The 20623-nt window shown below is 34.2% G+C and overlaps 1 protein-coding gene across 7 annotated transcripts in view; it reads left to right on the forward strand.

Annotated features, from left to right (window-relative positions):
* M7BP (Myosin-7a binding protein) overlaps nt 1-20623 on the forward strand; it is a 131295-nt gene that overhangs the window by 87359 nt on the left and 23313 nt on the right. For 2 of the 7 annotated variants that reach the window (XM_076135754.1, XM_076135763.1), the window contains exon 2: nt 19171-19347. The exons of 4 other annotated variants lie outside the window; for them this stretch is intronic. In XM_076135754.1, the coding sequence (XP_075991869.1) occupies nt 19254-19347 (94 nt within the window). In that variant the 5' untranslated portion in view covers nt 19171-19253. The remainder of the gene's footprint in view (nt 1-19170; nt 19348-20623) is intronic. One more of the 7 variants, XM_076135772.1, reaches the window with a different exon arrangement.

Here is a 20623-nt window from a genome sequence, read left to right on the forward strand (position 1 = left end):
GGTTGAGAACAACGCTCACTGAAGTACAGTCCAGAGGATGTTTTTAACGATTTAGAATTATGAAGACAATTTAACCTCTTCGACAATTAATAATTATTGACTTTGTTTTGATTATAATTATTATTTTCAATGGCTTATAAAACTATGCTGTTCTGCACTCTAAACATGGCTTGCTTAAATTACCAAGGAATATACACTGATCTAACGCGTGTATTGTGTATTGAAAGAAATATATTAATATTCTTTACGTCAAAATATTGTCAGTTCATCGATTTAGAGTCGTTTTGGGAATAAAACAACACGCAGACATCAAATCTGGGACCGCAGTTCAGTAAAATCTTGAACGAATATTGCAACAACGACAACCAATTTTTAAACATTATACTAGGATCAAAATATATAACCTTCTATTCCAACAAAGACACATCACTTCATCTACGTTACCTACACGTTGATCCTAACGAACGCAAAACGCGTGCTCATCGTCATGCACGCAATAGTTCGCACGCGATGCTGTATGCAAATGCGTTCAATTGGTTACTAGTTGCGTTACTTCTAGGCTAAGGTTACGGAGCAATGAACTATATTCTTCACCGACTTTGTTAAGGTTAAACGTTTGTGTGTTTGTTTCTTGGAAACTACTGAGCTGATTAGAGATGATGATTTTTAAGTATTATTGAAAATAATTGTACCTTTGGAGATTTTCTATATCTGCATTATATGTTGCTATAATGCGATAAATGCAAAGTAATGAGTTCGTAAGTTTGTAAAGCTTATTTTATAATGCCTCAAATTAACATAATTCACGAAAAATCAATAAGATTTCCCTGATAACGAGTGCCAAATTTGAAGAAGGCAAATGCACCACAATTCAATTCCTTAAAAAAATATAACCTTACTTAACTAAGTATGTATTTGTAAATTATTCTAGATTCGACGACTCCATTTCAAACAAGAATAATTCAAACTGACGCGAATATAAACTACTTTAATGTACGTTAAAACAAAAAAATACAATTAAAATTATATTACGAGCCATCTCAGTAAACAACTTAAGTTTTTTGTCGCAAAAAATAACCAATTAGCGATTCATACTCGAAGTTCCTTTGCCATCATAATAAGTACTAAATAAAAAAAAGAACAAAAAAATACAGGTATGTTTTCGTGAAAAAAATACTGGAATCCATTATTTTTAATTATAAGTATGTGAATAATGATACAAGTTTCAGTTGTTATTCTTTGAAGAGTACTTTGTACTTTAAAAATAAGTACTAGGTTTAGCCGTGGCTCTGCTTGCATTTAGAAACAAGCAAGAAAAGACGTATGGTAGGGAGCAGAGGGCACAAAGGCGTCAAGGTTTAAGATTAAATATTTTGTATGAAAGCCAGCAAGTCAGCCCCCTGGGACCATATTCAGGAGTTTTAAAGCTATCCGATGTATACTCTAAGAAAAGGATAGAGCTATAGGATAATATGGATAGCGCTACCCTGATTTTGCACCACGTGAATCGTTTTAGGATTTCGATATACGTCCATCATCACCCTTTATAATTTCTGGGCTAATTCTAGTGAATTCTGTAGTGAATGCGACCGGTGATCATAAACACTTAAAACTAGTTAACTGATCGTTAAAATTCAAGTACTTCCTCGACGTTTCGGCCTCGGTACACACTGTGATTTGGCAGATCATTTTACATGTGCGAAATAAAAATACGAAAAAATAGCATCAAAATCGAAGCAGCAATTACATGAGTAACAAAAACAGACAGACAAGAATATTAAGTATTTATTCACAAGATGAGCAAAGATCTCAGACCGGTTGTTGATAAGTAAAATAATTACTTAATAAGTATGTGAGACGGTCGCGTCTGCTTACAAAATTGATCATTTTAATTCTGTTGCGACCGCGGCTGAATTTAAAACATGTTTTAATGGATACTGACGTCATTTGCTGTGTTGTGACGTCAGACTTTTTTGTGGAAATAGAATAATAAATGCTTTTTATTTGCTATATTAATTATTTACTTAAACATACTTATAACAAATCTGTAAAGAGGTCAATTCTGTACACTGAATTTAATATATTAAAAAAAATCTTTTACAAATTAATAATGTAGTCTTAAAGTCATATTACATTACGAATATGGTAGCCAGGGTTTAGCTATTATAAGGCGTTGTGTTAATAATTAGAATAAGTATAAGTACATACATAGAATCATAGAAATTGTCATGCGTTGTTTCCATGTGTTAGATGAAGACCAAGGAACAGTAATTTCACGATCTGTTGTAGTTGTTTATGAAAGGATTAACCCATTGCAAATTAGGTTCTTTTTTGTCGTAATTTATGGTTTCGCTTTTTTTTCTTTATTCGGTCATCCTTATTATGGTCATATATTTTACCAACCAAAAGAACGACAAGCAAATTAACTTTAGTTTTATATCGTAAACACAAAAACAGTTGTAAATCGATGTGCAAAGTGCAAATACCTCTTTTTATTGTAACCTAAAAAACTGATACTCGTTTGATTGCTCTACAAAAAAACAATAAAAACATGTACCTTATCAGAAAAATAAAAAATGGAGAAACCTATATTAAATATATATAATCGTGATAATTCAAATAGGCGGTTAAACCTCATAGCCGGAATATGCCAGTCTGACTATACCCATTGATGGCAATACGTTGGCATTATTAGTTGTTGTCTGTCATTACGTACGACACGTGACAATTAATCAATGTCAAGTGCATATTGACAATATCACTGTACAACATATCATTTTATCTGAAGTCTAGCTTCAGTAGTGACACTGAAAGAAGCAACATACATGTAAACTAACTATAAAACTTTCCCCCTAAAGGGCTTTTAAGTTTTTGTATTTTTTAATATTATATTGTTTATGAAAACCCAATAATATAATATTAATTAAATCTTCAAATGGTTTCACCCTAAGGAAGATTTTGGGTTGATGACCACAAAAATGCAACTCGGATTAGTGACCACAAAATGGATTAGTCTGATAGCAGCTAAGACTTGATTAATAATATGTTAATCTGTATTATACCTTCATTTAGTATTATAGAATAAAACAATAATTATACATTATTATTACGAGGGTGTTAATCTAAAGCCAAATGAAACAAACAACCTCTTTGCTTATAGTCCATTGAAATGTTACAATTTGAGGGCCGAATATCTCATTTATTAGAGGACGCAATTTATTTTTGGAACATGTAGGGGGGGTCAATAGAAGCTTAACTTGAAGTTTGTGGGGTCGCCACTCTTGTCCCCCGGCCGCCATCTTGGAAAAGGGGGTGGAAACACTTTTTTCGCTTTATCTCGGAAACTATGCGTCTTACAATAAAATTGTAAATGCATAATTTGTAGCAAATTATTTTGCCCAAACAACCATAGATTTAATAGTCTGGTGACACACACACACACATATCAAGCAAAACTTCGGTAAAATATAAAATATACGGCGATTAAATCTCTCTTAACTGTAAAAAAAAATTAAATCTCTACTGTCAACAAGCTTACGAGAAAATTGCCACTTAAAACCTCCTCCTATTTGACGACCTCCGTAGCGTAGTGGTTAAGATAGTCGCCACGCTACTACGCCTGCATCGACGGGTCGTGGGTTCGATGCCCACACGGCACAAATATTTGTGCGGTCTACAAATATTTGTTTCGGGTCTAGTTGTACTTTGTGTCCGTTGTTTGTATGATTTTAAAAATCTCCGCGACACAAGAGAAATTCTTAGTGCGGGAGTTGTTAAAAATATTGGTCCACCCATCAAAAAGTTATGAGGTAGCAAACAGAAAAAAAGATACAGTCGAATTCAGAACCTCCTTTTTTGAAGTCGGTCAAAAAAGGCTAAGTCATCAATAAGTGTGGAATCGAAAGCGTCAAATAACGGAAGCGTGTGTCGTATGTATATTAAAATATATAACAATGTGGAACGCTTGTGTGGCTGGTGTCACATCGCGTAATACTTAGGTGTGTCGTACACGCTGTGCGATGAGGTAATCGCTATGAAAAATGGCTTTGATGACTGGTTATGAATAAAATGTCTGGTGTATCATTCAAGTTTTTGATGCATTAAGCAAAACTATCATACCTAAACTGACCTAAATATCGTTCACTAAGTTTTTTTTTATTTTTTTTATTTAAAAAGACAACTCCCGCACTGAGATTTGCTCTTGTGTCGCGGGGACTTTTACACATTTTTACTCGTGCTCCGAAACGGGGGATTAGAAACTAAGCAGCTACATAAATCCGATAGCGAATTAATAGGAGATTATTTAAAATAAATAGTACGTATATTAGTATTATTTTGTACCAAGCTAGCTATTGTTGAAGCTCCATCCACGTGGGGTTATAAACAGGCCAAAAAATTTGGTAAATTGCATATGCATGATTCAGTAACTAAAGCACAAAATTGAGAAGGCAGCGCTACTAACACATAATAAATCATATAGAAAAATCTAACTACACATTGTTCCACACTTGATAACGTCTTTGAAATGATGTCATAGCTTATCTCGCAGTATGCAACAGTACTAAGACGCTGTAATGTTTGGGAAAGCGCATAGACAGTATCTTTTCGCTCATAATTGTTGTGTCTGAGTTCCCACGTATGTGCACTAATGTCTAGGATTGCCAGATGTTTTCTAAGTTTCTACACATATTGTCTTATGTATTACTGTTTTTTTAACGTTTATGTCTTCGCTTGTAAATTAGATAGTTGTTAGACATTGATATTTACTTCTTCCGTAATAGTTCTTGATTCTAAGCTAATAGTAGCTTGAATATTGATTTTTCTTTCGGGTGGTCAGTGGTTAAATTAGTATAGAAGTTTATTTACTGCCCGTCGTTTGCACAACGGTGCATCATAGTATGAGGTGTACAAGCCGCGATCGTTTATAAACTTTAGTTAGTGACAAATTCTTTAAGCAGACAAATAAAATTTCTTATTTAATTGTTACTGACCGATTAAAACGCACTGTTTGATGCACGGAAAACCCTGTGCATTTGTGCACAGGAATTTTAGTCAACCTTAGATATTTTTTTTTCTTTGTAACAAGCCACATTCTTAAGCCAAAAATTGACATTTCAAAAACAACAATGTCGAGTACAAGACCAACATAAGTTAGTTTATGCTAAATCGTAGAGATTTTATCTGTATAATCTTATCTCATGTTATATTGATTGATTGAGTATCTGTTCCATCATTTGTTTGTTTGTAATCTTAGTAACCAACTGGATTTTCTGAATATTAAGTGATGATGTCAGCATAGCTAGAAAAAAGTACATTACGCACTGACTAGTTAAGGTGGAACGGTCCACAAAAAGATCTTAGTTTACAGACCACGACCTGTAAGTAATATTTTAGGTGTAATCGTAATTTATGACCTTATTATATTAACCTACTAATTTTTTTTTTTCACCGCTAGTTATAATAATATTCACGTGCTTAAAGATTCTCCATGATGTTTTTCAAAATTCTCCAGATACAAGCTACTCCTTGAATTATTATTTGACGTTGAAAAATCTCTACTAGTCATTTCGCTAATAGCATAGTAGTTACTTTATCTAAGCACTATGTTAGCATGTGTCTAAATAAAATCTCTCTTAAACAGTGAGTCTAGAATATAATCCGTATAAACTGTACAAACATGACTCCAATGACGTAGCACATTCTTTACACTTGAAATGCAGTTTAACAGTTAACTATTACGAATTCAAGAACACTAGATTTGAGGAACTACTGTTTGTTTAAGTGACCACCAAATACGTGGTCATGGGCAGCCAATGCTTATTTTTTTACCTGTTATTGTCCCACTGCTAGGCACGGATTTCCTCCCAAACGAGGGAGAGGTTAAGCCTTAAGTCCACCACGCGGGCCGAGTGGGTTTGGGGACTTTGCATGTTCTTAAAAAATATATTAAACTCACATAACTTCGAAAAATCATTGGCTTTGAGTCCAAACCGTCGACCATGCGCGTGGGAGGTGGCAATAAGTAATGAAACGATTTTAATAAAATAATATTTAAATATATAATTCTAGAAAGCTTAAATCAGTCACAAATTTTCGCCCGGACAACCCTTTTTATTTTTAAAATCATATTTTTTCGTATTCTTTCCACCTCTCTACCTTAGCTATCTAGGCTATCACGGGTGCTCTATTATTAATACTAATTTATTTTAGTGTACAGTTTTATCAAGATATTATTACTTCAAGCAATTTAAATTCCCATCCATCAATCTCATACAGTAGGTTAATGATATAACAATTATATACTGGAAAGTGGTGTCAGTGTCGCTAATCGTGGTCGCCGGTGGTCGCTGGTGGTCGCTGGTGGTCTAACATGACACTATTCAACTTAATACTACTTATTTAAACTGAGATTAACGCGAATTTAATAACATCCGCCCGTGTTTCTCTTAATTGATAGATTGAGATGTAATTTTGTTGAAGCGTGGTGGCGCAATGGTTAATATGATATCAGCCTGCGTTAAAACGTTAGGCATTTTGAGGTAAAATGCGTGTTCGCGTTATTTCCCGTATTCTATTACTCAAAATTCTTAATTAAATAATATCACAATACAATGCATGACCACATAAAGACCTGTCAATTCCGACCACACAAGTGGAATCGACGTATTACAAAATCGTTTACACAGAAATTGTGTAATGCTAAGAAATGTGGTCAGCAATGTATATATGAAAAAAATAACTGATCCTAAGGTTCACGATTCGATTCCCGGGTCAGGCTTTTATCGATCTCTTCTAATTTATATGAGAATATATATAGTAGCTCGGGGTTTGGTGCACATTAAATGGCAATAGCCCCCCATTACATGGAACTAACCTTGATAATACAGAAACGTGGGTGCATTTTGTACACCTGTGTATAACAGCACATTTGTGCCTTCGGGTATAACAGGCTTGACCTTTACTGTTTTTATAAATACTAATCCCGCACTTAGAATTGCTATTTTGTCGTCGGGACTTACAAACATACAAACAATGGACACACCGTACTAGCGGATCCGAAACATCTATTTATGGATCGCACAAATATTTGCTCCGGGAATCGAACCCACGACCTCCCGACGTATCGTTGGTGGCCTGGCGACCACCTTAACTACTGCGCCATTTCGCCTTCGATGTTATGTATGTATGTATTAACAGGCAAGTGGCTACATTTTTTCGTATATTTTTTTGAACACGTCAAGGTAATTATATTGATTATTTTAATATACGAGATAGAATCACGCCATAAACAATTCTTCTCGTAACTGTGAGATCATCAACTTGGTTCGTGATCAGTGTTCAACTGTTCAATCATCGATATTTATATAAGAGGGATAACCTTTGATATTTCGTATTGTATTCGTGGGAATAAAACATTGAATGAAAGAAACACACGTGTAATTGTAATTAAAAGAAAATCTATTTTTTTATTAGATTTGTTACTTTAGTAAGAACTGTAATGATTATGATGTGTAACAATGTAAAGCAGATAGAGCAACCCCAGATTTTCAAATACTTGACTATGTGACCACAAAAGATTTACATTGAAATTTAAGAATAGTTTTACATTTATGGTTAAGTGTCAAACCCCGTATAGGAAAGTTTGTGAAAACCACTTTCAAACTCTTTCTGATACGCTATCTGATACTTATTCAGAGGAGGTGAAATTGGGCCTCAGATTGTTTTTTTTTAGACAACTCTCGCCTTAAGAATTGCTCTTGCATCGCGAGGACTTTTACAAACATACAAACAGAGGACAACCAGATGCGAAATAACGATTTGCGGATCGCACAAATAATTACTCCATGTGGGAATCAAGCCCCACAATATTACTAAAGAATTTGCTAAAAGTTGAATGAAGGAACAACTGCATTACCATCTCATCTATATTACAACACATACTATCACTATCTTTCTAATCTATCGGCCACATGACCGGGTGAACGGAAGGCTCGAGTGACCACACATTGCGTCACCACACCTGACACGAAAACTATTGCAACTCGGACAAGCGCCACGGTACATTAATACACAGCTACTTGGACTTTTTGCATCATTTCAAACAACAGGAATTCATTATAATTTAATATTTTTTAAATGATGAATTTTACAGTTTTACATAAATCATATTACGCCTTTTTGGATTAAGAGTCACCTCTGGCTATCCCTGCAAACACTTTTTTTTTTTAATATGTTGTACAAAATAAAATACGTTAAGCATAAAGCTACTTATAATATGGACACTAAAAATGCCATTGTAGTTCCTACGTTGAATATGGTTTTGACAGAATTTTCTCTTTGAAATAGTACCTTTTTTATTATACTTAATTTATATAAAAGCGATCTTATAAGACATTTTGCCTCTGCTTCGTCTTAGGCTTGCTATACACACATGAATAGTAGATGAATCTGATCGGCACTAGCCGAACAAGTCAGTCGAGTCGATTTTGTTGTTAGATAAATATTGCCGAACCGAACATGCCGAACTGAATATGTGTGTAGCAGACCTTACATCTTCTTTGCTCATCATCAAACGTAAAATCTCACAGAAACAAACACTAAAAATTATATCAATTTCATATATTTACAAATATTGAACAATAAGAAATTGTCTAGAAACGATTAACTACATTACGTGTCTCGAGATCGTTACACAGAGCTTGAATAAACACTCATTAGATCGTTACACAGAGCTTGAATAAACACTCATTTACGACAACGCGATAATGACTATTCATCCGAATCACACTTGATTAATATCTAATATTGATTTACATAGCTAATTGCTACTGTCGAGATGCTCATAGCTCATAACCACTCACTAGACATTAGATGGTAACGATCAGTGGGTGAAGAGACATCAGTCACGGGCATTCTTTAGATGGTCCACTTAGTAATATTTAAGGTGGCAGTCTTCTAGCTTCAGAGGGCTATTTAATTCGCGAAAGTTTAAAAGATCAGAGGCCTAGCTGAAGTAGGTCTTGATGTGAAGCACTAAAGGTGTTAATGCTGCTTGATGAATTAAGATACCGCGTTAATCACTTCATCATGGCTTAGCCTTTCTTCCAAACTATGGTGGAGTCAGCTTCCAGTCTCACCAGATGCAGCCGAATACTAGTGATTTACATGAAGCGACTGCCTATCTGACCTCCACAACCCAGTTACCTGGGCCGCGTTAATCACTTACCAAACGAAAAAAATATATGATAAATACTTTCTTTTGATACCATTTGTTCAGATATTGAAGAGGCAATAACGGTTTCTAAATTTGGTCAGCGCATTTCGGTGGCTAGTAGTCTCTGAAAAATGACAATGTTATACCAAAAGATTAGTTACCAGCCACGGAGGAAATATATTATAACGTATTTCATTCTTATTACGAGAGTATAATACGGTCAAAAAGACTGTTATGTTTCTCTTCACAAGAGAATTAGCCCCAAAAAACAGTCTTACAAAATAACCTGAATCATCTCTAACATAATGCGTTTTAAATAAATATAATATTATAAAACAGAAAGCCTTTATTACGCACGTACATAAAACATTACATTATAACCTTGCCTAATACAAGTATTCTAGCATGAAGCAAGATGGACGCAAGGGTGCTTGTTTCAAAATAAAAGATTAATATGAAGCAAGGGTCAGAGGTAAAGTCTTCAATTATTATGAAATGAACACGTCAAATTGATATGGTGAGGAAATCGGATGGTTTGGAATTGACAGACTGACGATATGGCAATTGGCTGATTGAGTGGCAGTTGAATAACTGATAGACAGCGTAGGGAAATAATTATTTTAGATTATGCCATCTTGTACTACTATATACACACTAGGGAATGCAATCCCGACTCGAGATCGTCAACTCGAGATCCCTCGCGATCAGAAATATCAATCCCGCGGGATCCCGAGATTTTCGGGATCCGGTCTAGTTAGTAAAAATAATACAATTCGAACGGCTTGTTTAATGTAATATGTGTGTGATAGTGTGGTGAATGCAATAAATCATTATTTGAAAGAAAATAAAAGCCTTTATTTTTCAATATTACTAACAACGTAACATAATTAACAGGTGTAATAACATGAACATAATCAAAAAAGTAGGTGTAGCTCCAGGAGATCAAAATAAAAAGTAATCACATGGCATTTTGAAAGTAGCTTCTTAAAATACAAAGTGTATCAATAGTACGAGCTTCTAATCGGCATCTTAAGTCTATTGCAATGTAGCCAGCTGCTGAAAATGCCCTCTCCGACAATCCCGAACGGGATCTCGTCATATTATGCTTCGGGATTGATCCCGAAAAAATACACGGGATCTCGCGAGATCGGGATCCCGCGAGATCGGGATTGCATTCACTAATACACACTTGACTAACATAAATATTTAGGAAAGGAGATCTAAGTAGGTACATAATTAAATTAAGTTTCCTGTAATGGTCCACTACAAGGTACTTATAGCGACTCATGGAAAATTTTTATGTGGTTCACATTAATGCACTGACTGACTAACTTACTTTAAAAAAATAACTTTATATTACTTTATTTTCTTCCAACTACTGGTCTATAGCATAGTGTCTGAACAAAAACAATTTAAAAACCTTTGACATGGCTTAGCAACAATTATATTAATCAAAACCCACCACGCCAAAACATTCAACTCAAACACCATCACGGTCGTCCATCTATAAAATATCCTCACAACGATTGCTTAACCCACTAATCAATTACATGATCGAGTACCCATGAGCCTCTACCATCATTAACTCGCAATCTGTTTACCGCGTACATTACTTATGGCACCATAATATTACACCATAGATTGCATTATGTGTTGGTCTAGTGCCACGCAATGTGTTAATTTCATTTTTTTATTAAAATTTCATGTTACATACACTTACATAGTTAAGAAGTAGGTTGTAGGACGGGACGTGATAGTTCTAGTTATGGATAAGATAGTAGACAGAAGTCATTTTTTTATAGATAAATGCTTATTATTTTCACCAATGCTCTTTTGATTTGAATTATAATTTGAAGACCCGTTTAAAAGTCTGTGTGAGTTTCATCACGTTGTATTCCTTCACGATTTTTTTTCCAGTCATTACTTTGTAAAATCATTGCAGAGTGGCCAACGTTTTGTCCCGCCGATCACTTAAAGCTTTAACGACTTCGAAGCTAAATGACCGATCTGTAAAAGATAAGTAAGGTCAAAGTTTAAAGCAAAAATATGGACGTGTAAATAAACTATAACTATTTCAGAGTACACATGTTAAAGATTTTCTACCAAGTAGAACAACAACTAGGTACGAAAAGACTGTACGAAGTTTCACGCTAAATTTAAAACTACACTACTTTATCAATATAATCAACATTTCTAAATTAAGTGTTAATTACTTTAAACGTTATAATAAAATGTTTACACCATAACATTGTAAACATTTACTAATGAGAAACAAACTCACACTTTAGTCCGACAACTTAGTACAGAGCCTCGCACGCACAATTTATACATACTCGTACATTCATAAAACGCCTTTATACCTTGGCAGGGTAGACAGAGACGAACGCCACTTGGTACAATATATTTCACAAATTAACTAGATAATAATCAATTCTGTGCATTTACAAAATAAAGTAGCCGTATCAAACAGGCCACTATCAGCTGCATAATACGCGAGTCACTAATATTCTAAATTATGAATTTTGTATACTTCTGCCAGTTGCGATCCTTGCATATAAAGCCGGGTCCAGAAGAGTATATCGTGTAATATAATCCACCCTGTAACGTGACGTATGGACGGCACTGCGAGCGTTACATGAAACGTTCTAGACACGGCTCAAGGCTCTACGAAGTTGTAAGAGTATAGTATATAAAATGTTAAAATAATACCGTATATTGTGTAAATGATAATTCTATTAAATTATGTGCATATTTCGTGTGCTGACTCTTATTTGTTTAGCAACTGTACTAAACTCTTGAGTAGTTTTACACATCGTCTGCGTTTTCCTTAACTATGCTGCAAGATATTTAAATTTTGCAATGAATTTTATTTAAATTCAATATATTTTAGTTTCCTTATAGTTTCGGTAGCGTTAACTAAGACTTAGTAAAGAGGTTTAACTCTGTTTTAGGAGACTTAGTTATAAGTACTTATTAGAATGTCGTAACTAAGCTTTGGCATTTAATTATAAAGATTCTTGGTTTTGGTTATAAATAGGTATCTTTAACTTATAAGACGCAGGGAAGATAAATAAAAAGGCCGGTTATACATTATTTTCTTCAATATCAATAAATTTATGCCACGAGATACAAGTATTCAAGGAATATATATTTATCATATTTTATTCTCTACAATTTTGGCTATTTTACTCAAATAAATGTTATTGCCATTCAGGAAAATCATAGATATGACATCATTCTCAATCTTTCCTCAGACAGTCAAAAGGGAAAACAGATCTCAAATCTTAAGTCAAGGAACTCAGCAAACGGGCTTAGACCGGCTAAAATTGATTAACCATATAAGTGTAGTGTTTAGTACGAGAAATACTTCATAGAAAGTGAGAAGGGTCCGGAGTTGTGCGCGGAAATAATTTTCCTTTTAAGCGTATTGACGAGCGCGACTGCCTGAACGGGTGGCAGAACAAGTGACAAGCTGAAGCGGAAAGTCGAACGGATTGTAAATTATAATTTTGGTTCTTAGGCTGTTGATAATAGAACAATGATGACACCATCATTAGCAGTAAAATACCAATGGGCAAACATTGTTTTGAAATGTAATTGAAGTAATCGTAACCGGTGGTCCTGTATTACAAGACGTATGGATGTGAATGAGGCAGGGGAAATTCGTAAGGAACGTACGAAGTGGCGTACTTTGGTTTTTGCCTATTCCTATGGGGAAAAGGCGTAATCATTTATGTTTGTGTGTGTATAAAAAAACAAAAAACGTATTTTTAAAGTATAGGACTTTTTATAATGCGTCATTTGACATTTAAATCGCTCTCGCTTATAACTTACACGCTAGTTTACTAAGCACGTCTTACAAGGGATATGAAGGTATTATGCAGAGATGAAAGTGGACAGACCACGTCGGAAGAGGAACTGATGCGCAGAAAGTACTAAGTACATGCATTTTGTTTGAGACTTACGACGTTCTTCCGCGTAGCGTGGTATGCTAATCATGTTCGTACGTTTTTATGAGTTGTTATGTATTGTTTCCTACTTCTATGAAAGATTTGATTGGTTGTATTGAGATATGATGACGTAAAGTAGTATAAAGTTATGTTAAAAGAAAATATTGAAGTTTTAAAAGTATTATGAAGCTTATAAGCTATGAACGGATTATTTTTAACTGCTCGGTGAATGTCACTGTATTAAGCTTGATCCCTTATTGATAATAATTTTAAAGGTTCTCTTAACCAGTTGCGCTCAACAAACGATTCGTTGGTTAAGCAACACTTGGCGCGGTTATTCCACGGAAGGGTGACCGATAGTGGTGCTTAAACTGGGCATCGCCGGAGGGCACGTGAAACGTCGGTCTCGGTTGTTATCAATTCAGATATACACTAACTAACTAACAATACTAGATAGATTAAATTGTTCCTAAAGTTAGAATCTCTGCTAAACAAAAAAGTAGTGTCAAAAGCTACACAACTCAATTACAAATAAATACCTTACAATCTAGACTACGAGTACAAACGGTACCTGTTCCAAATACTTCCAAAAAATACTCGTACGAAATACTAATACACAATTCTTTGTACATACATTTCAAAGTATAGTAGTACGTGAGACTACGTACTAATACATACACGGTTGACGATAACGTTATCAGTCACCTATTGCCTTACTAGCGGCGACCTTCAGGCGCAATGTCATTGATAATATACACCAATAGTGGTAGGGTAAGCACGTAGCACTAATGTTCACTATTTTTTTTTTTAAACTCTCGAATGAAGAATTGCTCTTGTGTCGCGGGGATTTTTACAAACATACAAATAACGGACACTTTGCTGAACTTAATTTGATTATTAATTATCTTTTTATCTAGTTATTAACAAGCTATAAAATTAGTTTTACAGCATAGATGAGAAATGTTTATAGCAAGCGGAAATTATTCTTCAAAAGTAATAAAAGAAACGACAATACTTCAAACTTTGTTATTATAATAATTTGCACATTATTTATGTAAGAGAAAGACTGATTAATAGCACAATATTATAAAATATTGTTTCCGAAAACTATTAAATTATTTATACTTTTTGTCTTTCTTAGCAATTTAATGTCTCTTTTTTGTGCTTGCCAACCCTAAGTAAGTGGAACACGTCGCGTCGATGTATGACTGCTGAATGAACAATAGGAATATAGATTAAGGTGCAAACGCCTTTAACGGGAATTGAACCAAGGATATCCACTTAAAGTAGACAAGTGGTATTACTAGAAAATAAGATATAAGCATGCCCAAAACTTAATTAGGTACTTGTTTTAAATAATTGAATTAAATGTTCAGCATTTAGAATAGCAGTTTCTGTTACCAACTACCCACTTGCCAAGAATTTTTAGAAAAATAAATCCGTGACCTTTCTTATTTATTTATTTAAACTTCTTATACAAAATTTGGATTTTATTTTAGGTTTAGTCATAAAACGTAACGAATAGCCACAGTCACTTTGGGACGTTTACGTGAGCCTACTAATATTACTATGCTGATATCCTTATAACAATACCTACTTATGTTGGTGGTTCCACTCGTATTTTTTGGTCAAAATATTAGCTTCATAATATAATGAAAATAGGGTATTTGACTGGCAGTCAAATTGGCAGTCAAATACCCCATTTTTCATTATACTATATATATTAGCTTAACCTTTGTTCCAATCTATGTCGGAGTCGGCTTCCAGTCTCACCGGATGCAGCTGTATACCAGTGTTTTACATGGAGCGACTGCCTATCTGACCTCCACAACCCAGTTACTTGGGATAACACGGTACCCTTCGGTAAGACTGGTTGTCAGACTTTCAAGCTTCTGACTACTGTTAACGACTGTCAAAGATCTTCGAAAATGACAGCCGGGACCCACAATTTAACGTGCCTTCCGAAACACGGAGGAACTCGATATGTATAAGATGGTCACCCATCCACGGAACAACCTCGGCAAGCGTAGCTTAACCTCAGAGATCGATCCGTGCGGCTGTTGTCAACTAAGCCACGAGCTCCTCGACCCCATTTTTCATTATACTATGAAGCTAATATATAAGCAACCCATATCATCATAAATCCTTACTTTTTTATCTGGCCTCTGTTATATTTACTAATGACGTCATACTATTTACACAGTGACGTCACATCACCATCTTATCTCGCATCACCGTAAAGCCTTGCTACCTCTTCGAGGAATACCTACTACAAAATACCTATAAAAAGTTTACCTCGTTCGGAAACTGTTCGTTATGTTCGTGATTCGTGTACAAAATAAAATACAAGTACCTATACAAGGCTAAAGTTTTGCTTGAGTTGAATTAGAATTATCTCATTTTAAGACTGGGTTTAACAGTTATGTATCCTCCTTTTGAGAATTAGGTTCTATAGATTAAGAGGAAATCCAGTCAGTAGGTTTATCCATCTTAAACCTGACGTATTAATATGGGGAAAGAAAAACTTTGCTAGCCTGTCCTAATTTAATTAGAATGCCCTGTTCGTTACCAACACTGCTATCTGATTTAAATAATGATTGTCTGGCTGAAAGACATATCTCGGTAATGGAAATAAGCTATTTTAACAATATGAAAAAGGGAAATGTTAAGTCTCTATAAGCATTTATGAAGTAGCAAAAATTTAAAATTTCGTACCTACTTAAACAAACTTGTTTTATTGTTATTTCATTCAAAAATGCTTTGATATTCATTTCTAATTATAATATTTAAACAATAGAAATTAAATTAGTATAATTCTTACCATACATGGCAAACCTGAGAGATGTCTAGGATAGATAATTAAAATAAATGTTATTATTTTAGTTTCAAATAAAATTAAGGAAATGTCAGTTTCTTTTGTAAGTCAACGGAAAATCCTGTTCATTTCGTCAGCCATTTGTAATTTGTGTGCATGTATTTCCCCCGTCACAAAATATTTATAAATCGTGTTGCAATTTACGACAGAAGTTCTCAAAATTTCATAAATCATACAATATTAACAAAATTGAGTCATTTTTGTAAATGTATATTTATAATAGTCGAGACCATTAAAATGAACAGCTTATGAAGTCTATGCACAAAACACAAGTCAACGAATAATTAAATGTCTTTCAAAAAATCTATATTAGCCACTTGCAGACTGACTTTTGCCTTTACAATTTAAATCGTCATCATCACTTTATTCATAAAAACCGTATATTCATCAAATATTATCAAAGTTTACAAACAATGTTGCCATTACACAATGAGTGGTCGGTGTTGTTTTCGAACTGAACAATAACAACGATTTTGTAACATTGCAACACCATCGTACATGTAGTATTAAAACGATGAATGGCCAAAGAAAGAAAGTATAATCAGGTACCTACTTAACAGAGAATTTCCTGGACTGACTTAATGATTTTGGGGTAAATTTCAAGTTATATCTGGTTCTATAACCGTACTGTCTATACTGTCCCACTGCTGGGCATAGCGTTCCTCTCGAAATGAGGAAGATATTGGGCTTTAGCCTCCCAAATTGGGCAAATACGGATTCGTTGGGTCTATAAACTTCTTTAAAAAGAAAGTCCTATCAATCAACATTTAGCAGTTTCAAGATTATTCAGCATAAACAGACCAACAGAGTACGCTTTCTGATTAATTTAATTAACGATAGCTTTAATTAAAAAAAATAAAAAATAGACCGAAATTTCAGAAATTGACAGGTGAACGTAACACGCAATGATTTGCGTAAGTTTTTTTTTTAAATTGTCGATGGTTTTGATTGAACAATCACATTATTTACGACCATTATTCAAATATCAAGGCTATGAAACGTGCTAATAATATTTAACTAGAAATATCAAATTTAATTTTAAAGGTTAAATATCTGTATTGTTAATAATTATAATCAATTTTTAAGATATAATTTTATGAAATTGGACATCATAGACAATAATTACGTTGCGTAAGATTTTAAATAGCGAAAGTGAGAAGTTTTTAATTCGACTGTTACAAAATATTGCCATATTTAAAATTACTGTTATGCTAATGACTAATTGTTATTAAAAATAGTTTTGTAATTTTACTATTATTATGGTATAAGAAAGTTATCATAATAACTAACTACTGAATCATTTCGTAATTTTTATAACCCCGTCTTCAGTAAGTTGCTTAAGAGAATTTGAGTTTCAGGTAAAGTCTCTAATTCTACATTTTTGTCCGCAATGCATTACTGCGCTTTAAAACATACTCAAATGATCCGGCATTGTCTGTCGAAAAACAGCAGCTCTTCCAGCCTTTAAGAACAATCTATACTTATAATAAATCTGTAGAGAGGTCAATTCTGTACATTGAATATATTTAAAAAAGAACCAATGGGGGATGTTTAGTAACGGATACTGATACCGAATCTGCAATTTATAATTTTCTTTTCTGTCTGTCTGTCTGTCTGTCCTCCGTCTGTATGTGTCGCTATCACGTAAAAACTACCGGATAGAATGCACTGAAATTTGGTATATGCATAGAATAAGTAGTGGAGCAATTTCTAGGATACTTTTTATAGCATAAAATTTCAAAGATTTTTAGAAAATTGAAAAAAATACGTAGAAATCGTTTGAACCTGCGTTTCCCTATAGAGACCATAGATGGCGTTACAATCCATTTCACAACATTCGCATAGTTAACGCGGCGCCTGCCACCTGTTGTTCGCACCAACCAATAGATGGCGTTATAAACCGCAACAAAGCATGTTTTTTCTAATTAATTTATTTTGATGGCTTTATTATTGTAAAAAAATACCTTTGAAACATGCTATACATTTATAAGATTTTTAAACATAAATGTTGTATGATATATTACACAAAAATGTTGGTTTACGTGGGTCCGGTGCGATCGGGATATCCTAGATGGCAAACCGAGTAATTTCGTTTGTTGTCGTTGTTCGCCGCAACTGACAGATGGCGTTGTTGTTCGAATCACATAATATTTAATAACCAAATTAATTGGTTGCATTAAGGAAATAAATTGGATAGCTATGAAACAGACTATGTGGTAAGTTTTAAAAAATAAACAACGGATGATATAAGTATAAAAAATAATTACGAGTTACGCGGTTTCGGACGTATCATCGCAAGTATACATTATTACGCGTCTGAAGAGCTCCGGCGCAGATAGGACCTATAATAATATTCTGAATCCAGACGGGTAAGCAATGGTCAGTCTATTATAAGGTATTATATTTTACACTGTAAACTGCTACGGATACAGACGAGAGCGGAAAAGAAGGTAACCACAGGAAATCAGGCCTGCCTGAGCCTGTGTCACATTGTGTGCCTTTCGGGTCCCTTTCGTAAATAACCATTAGATGACAAAAGAGTTGTTAACATTTTTATGTGTAGGTGTATCGAGTGCTTCGCAATTCGCGTGCTCAAACGAATAAGCAACAGTACGAAATTCACGCGAGCAGAGCCGCACGGGTCAGCTTGTATCAAATAAGCCAAGAATCTGGCTAACATGTCTGACTGAACAATTCAAGTAGAATTGAGTTTAGCTCCTTACTTTTAACATCAAACGTATAATCAAACTTTTATTAAACACTAGCTGCTATCATTTTAATGTTCGGTTACAGTAAATATTTACATTTGACCATTATCTTAACTAATATAACATTATCACTATGTTTACATGACATTACCTTCACGTGTTTTAGGTATTAAACTATTTGACAATTTAAATGTTTAATTTAAATTTTTATACTTATGTTTAATTACAAATAATCAAGGAAAAGCTTAAAAGATGGTGAATATTATCAGAAAGAAGACGTAAAATTATAAGTTAAGTTAAAATTTTCGATAAAGAAAAAAGCATCGTTTGTTTTTACTAAACCTTTTAAGGTTTTCGGATTTCTATTCAGCCAGTAACAAAAATTGCGAGAACTCATACCAATCGACTTTTTCTACTTTCTAGTCAAAAAAATGTCCTAAAGTAGTCAATACTAGTGATGTGCCACGATTTGTGATTATTGATCAAGTGCTAGTGATGCGACAATAATGTGGGAGTACCTCGCAGTGTTGCTCATCGGGTTTTGGCTCGGTGTTGCCATATTCCTCTACATATCCTGCTACTGGCTTGAAGAGATCTTAGGTAAGTGTTACTAGTGTAAAAAATATGCTCAACTATGCACTATCATATTAATATTTTGAATGTGGACGAAACAAGCAAAATGTAGAGATGTTAATAAAACGTTTCATACATTTTGCAACTACATGTATGGAAATCTTATGGTATACAGTTAAAAGTATTGAGGAGTATGTAGTTTTTCGCAACTTCTTCATCTTCTTCATACAAAGTGCTAAGTTATGTACTTTATAAATTAAAGCAATTTTTATCTGACTGTTAGGAGGAAAAAATATCATTTTTTTTTTGTATGAAATGGTCGTTTTTCCTTAGGTTCAAAGTACGAAGCGACTCAAGCATAAATCTTATTACAGAAAGATAAAATCATTTTAGTTATGACGTCAATATACAAAGAATAAGAGATTTTATTTTGAGCAAAGACGTCATACTTCGCAGGACAAAAGTCTATTATAATTTACCAAGAATACTACAAACTATAGGTATAAAGCATTTAGAAAAATTTTGGCACAGACTTGCTCTCCAAACCACTGACACGCCTCACTTTGCGGCCACCCATCTGCCGCTCATCGGCCGCTAAGCGTAACTAGCTACAAGTGTCAATAATAGAAGAAATTACCGACAACTTAGTTGAGAGCCGTAGCATGCACGATGTATCTTGATTATAATGAATAATTTATTCTAATCTATACTAATATTATAAAGCTGAAGAGTTTGTTAGATTGTTTGTTTGTACGCGCTAATCTCAAGAACTACTGATCCGATTTGAAAAATTCTTTCAGCATTAGATAGCCGATTTTTTGAGGATATAGACTATAGGCTATATATCATCACGCTACGACCAATAGGAACGGAGTAGCAACGAGAAATGTTACAAAAACGAGGAAAATTATGACGCATTCTCTCTTATGTGACGCAAGCGAAGTTGCGCGGGTCAGCTAGTTTTACATATTTCCAAAACAAAATAGCTGTATCAGACAAGCCATTGTCAGCTGCATAGACATATGGGTCTCTGATGCTCTGAATTCTAAATATTGTATACCACCCCTAGCCACAAAGTTGTCAGATTATAGGACCTACCACAATAAATCAAACATGTTCTATGTACTATCGTTACCTAGGCTGCCTCATATTACGTTAACTTAGAAATAACTAAAAAACTAGACCGGTGTCTAAAAAGGAAATGAATTAATATAAACACATAATGTAATATATAGGAGTGGTCATGTAGAGTACTGGGAGACCTTGAAGGAAGACTGGTCTGCTAGTTTGATGTGTCAATCAG

Source organism: Anticarsia gemmatalis, chromosome 1, assembly GCF_050436995.1.
Source record: "Anticarsia gemmatalis isolate Benzon Research Colony breed Stoneville strain chromosome 1, ilAntGemm2 primary, whole genome shotgun sequence".
NCBI lineage: Eukaryota > Metazoa > Arthropoda > Insecta > Lepidoptera > Erebidae > Anticarsia > Anticarsia gemmatalis.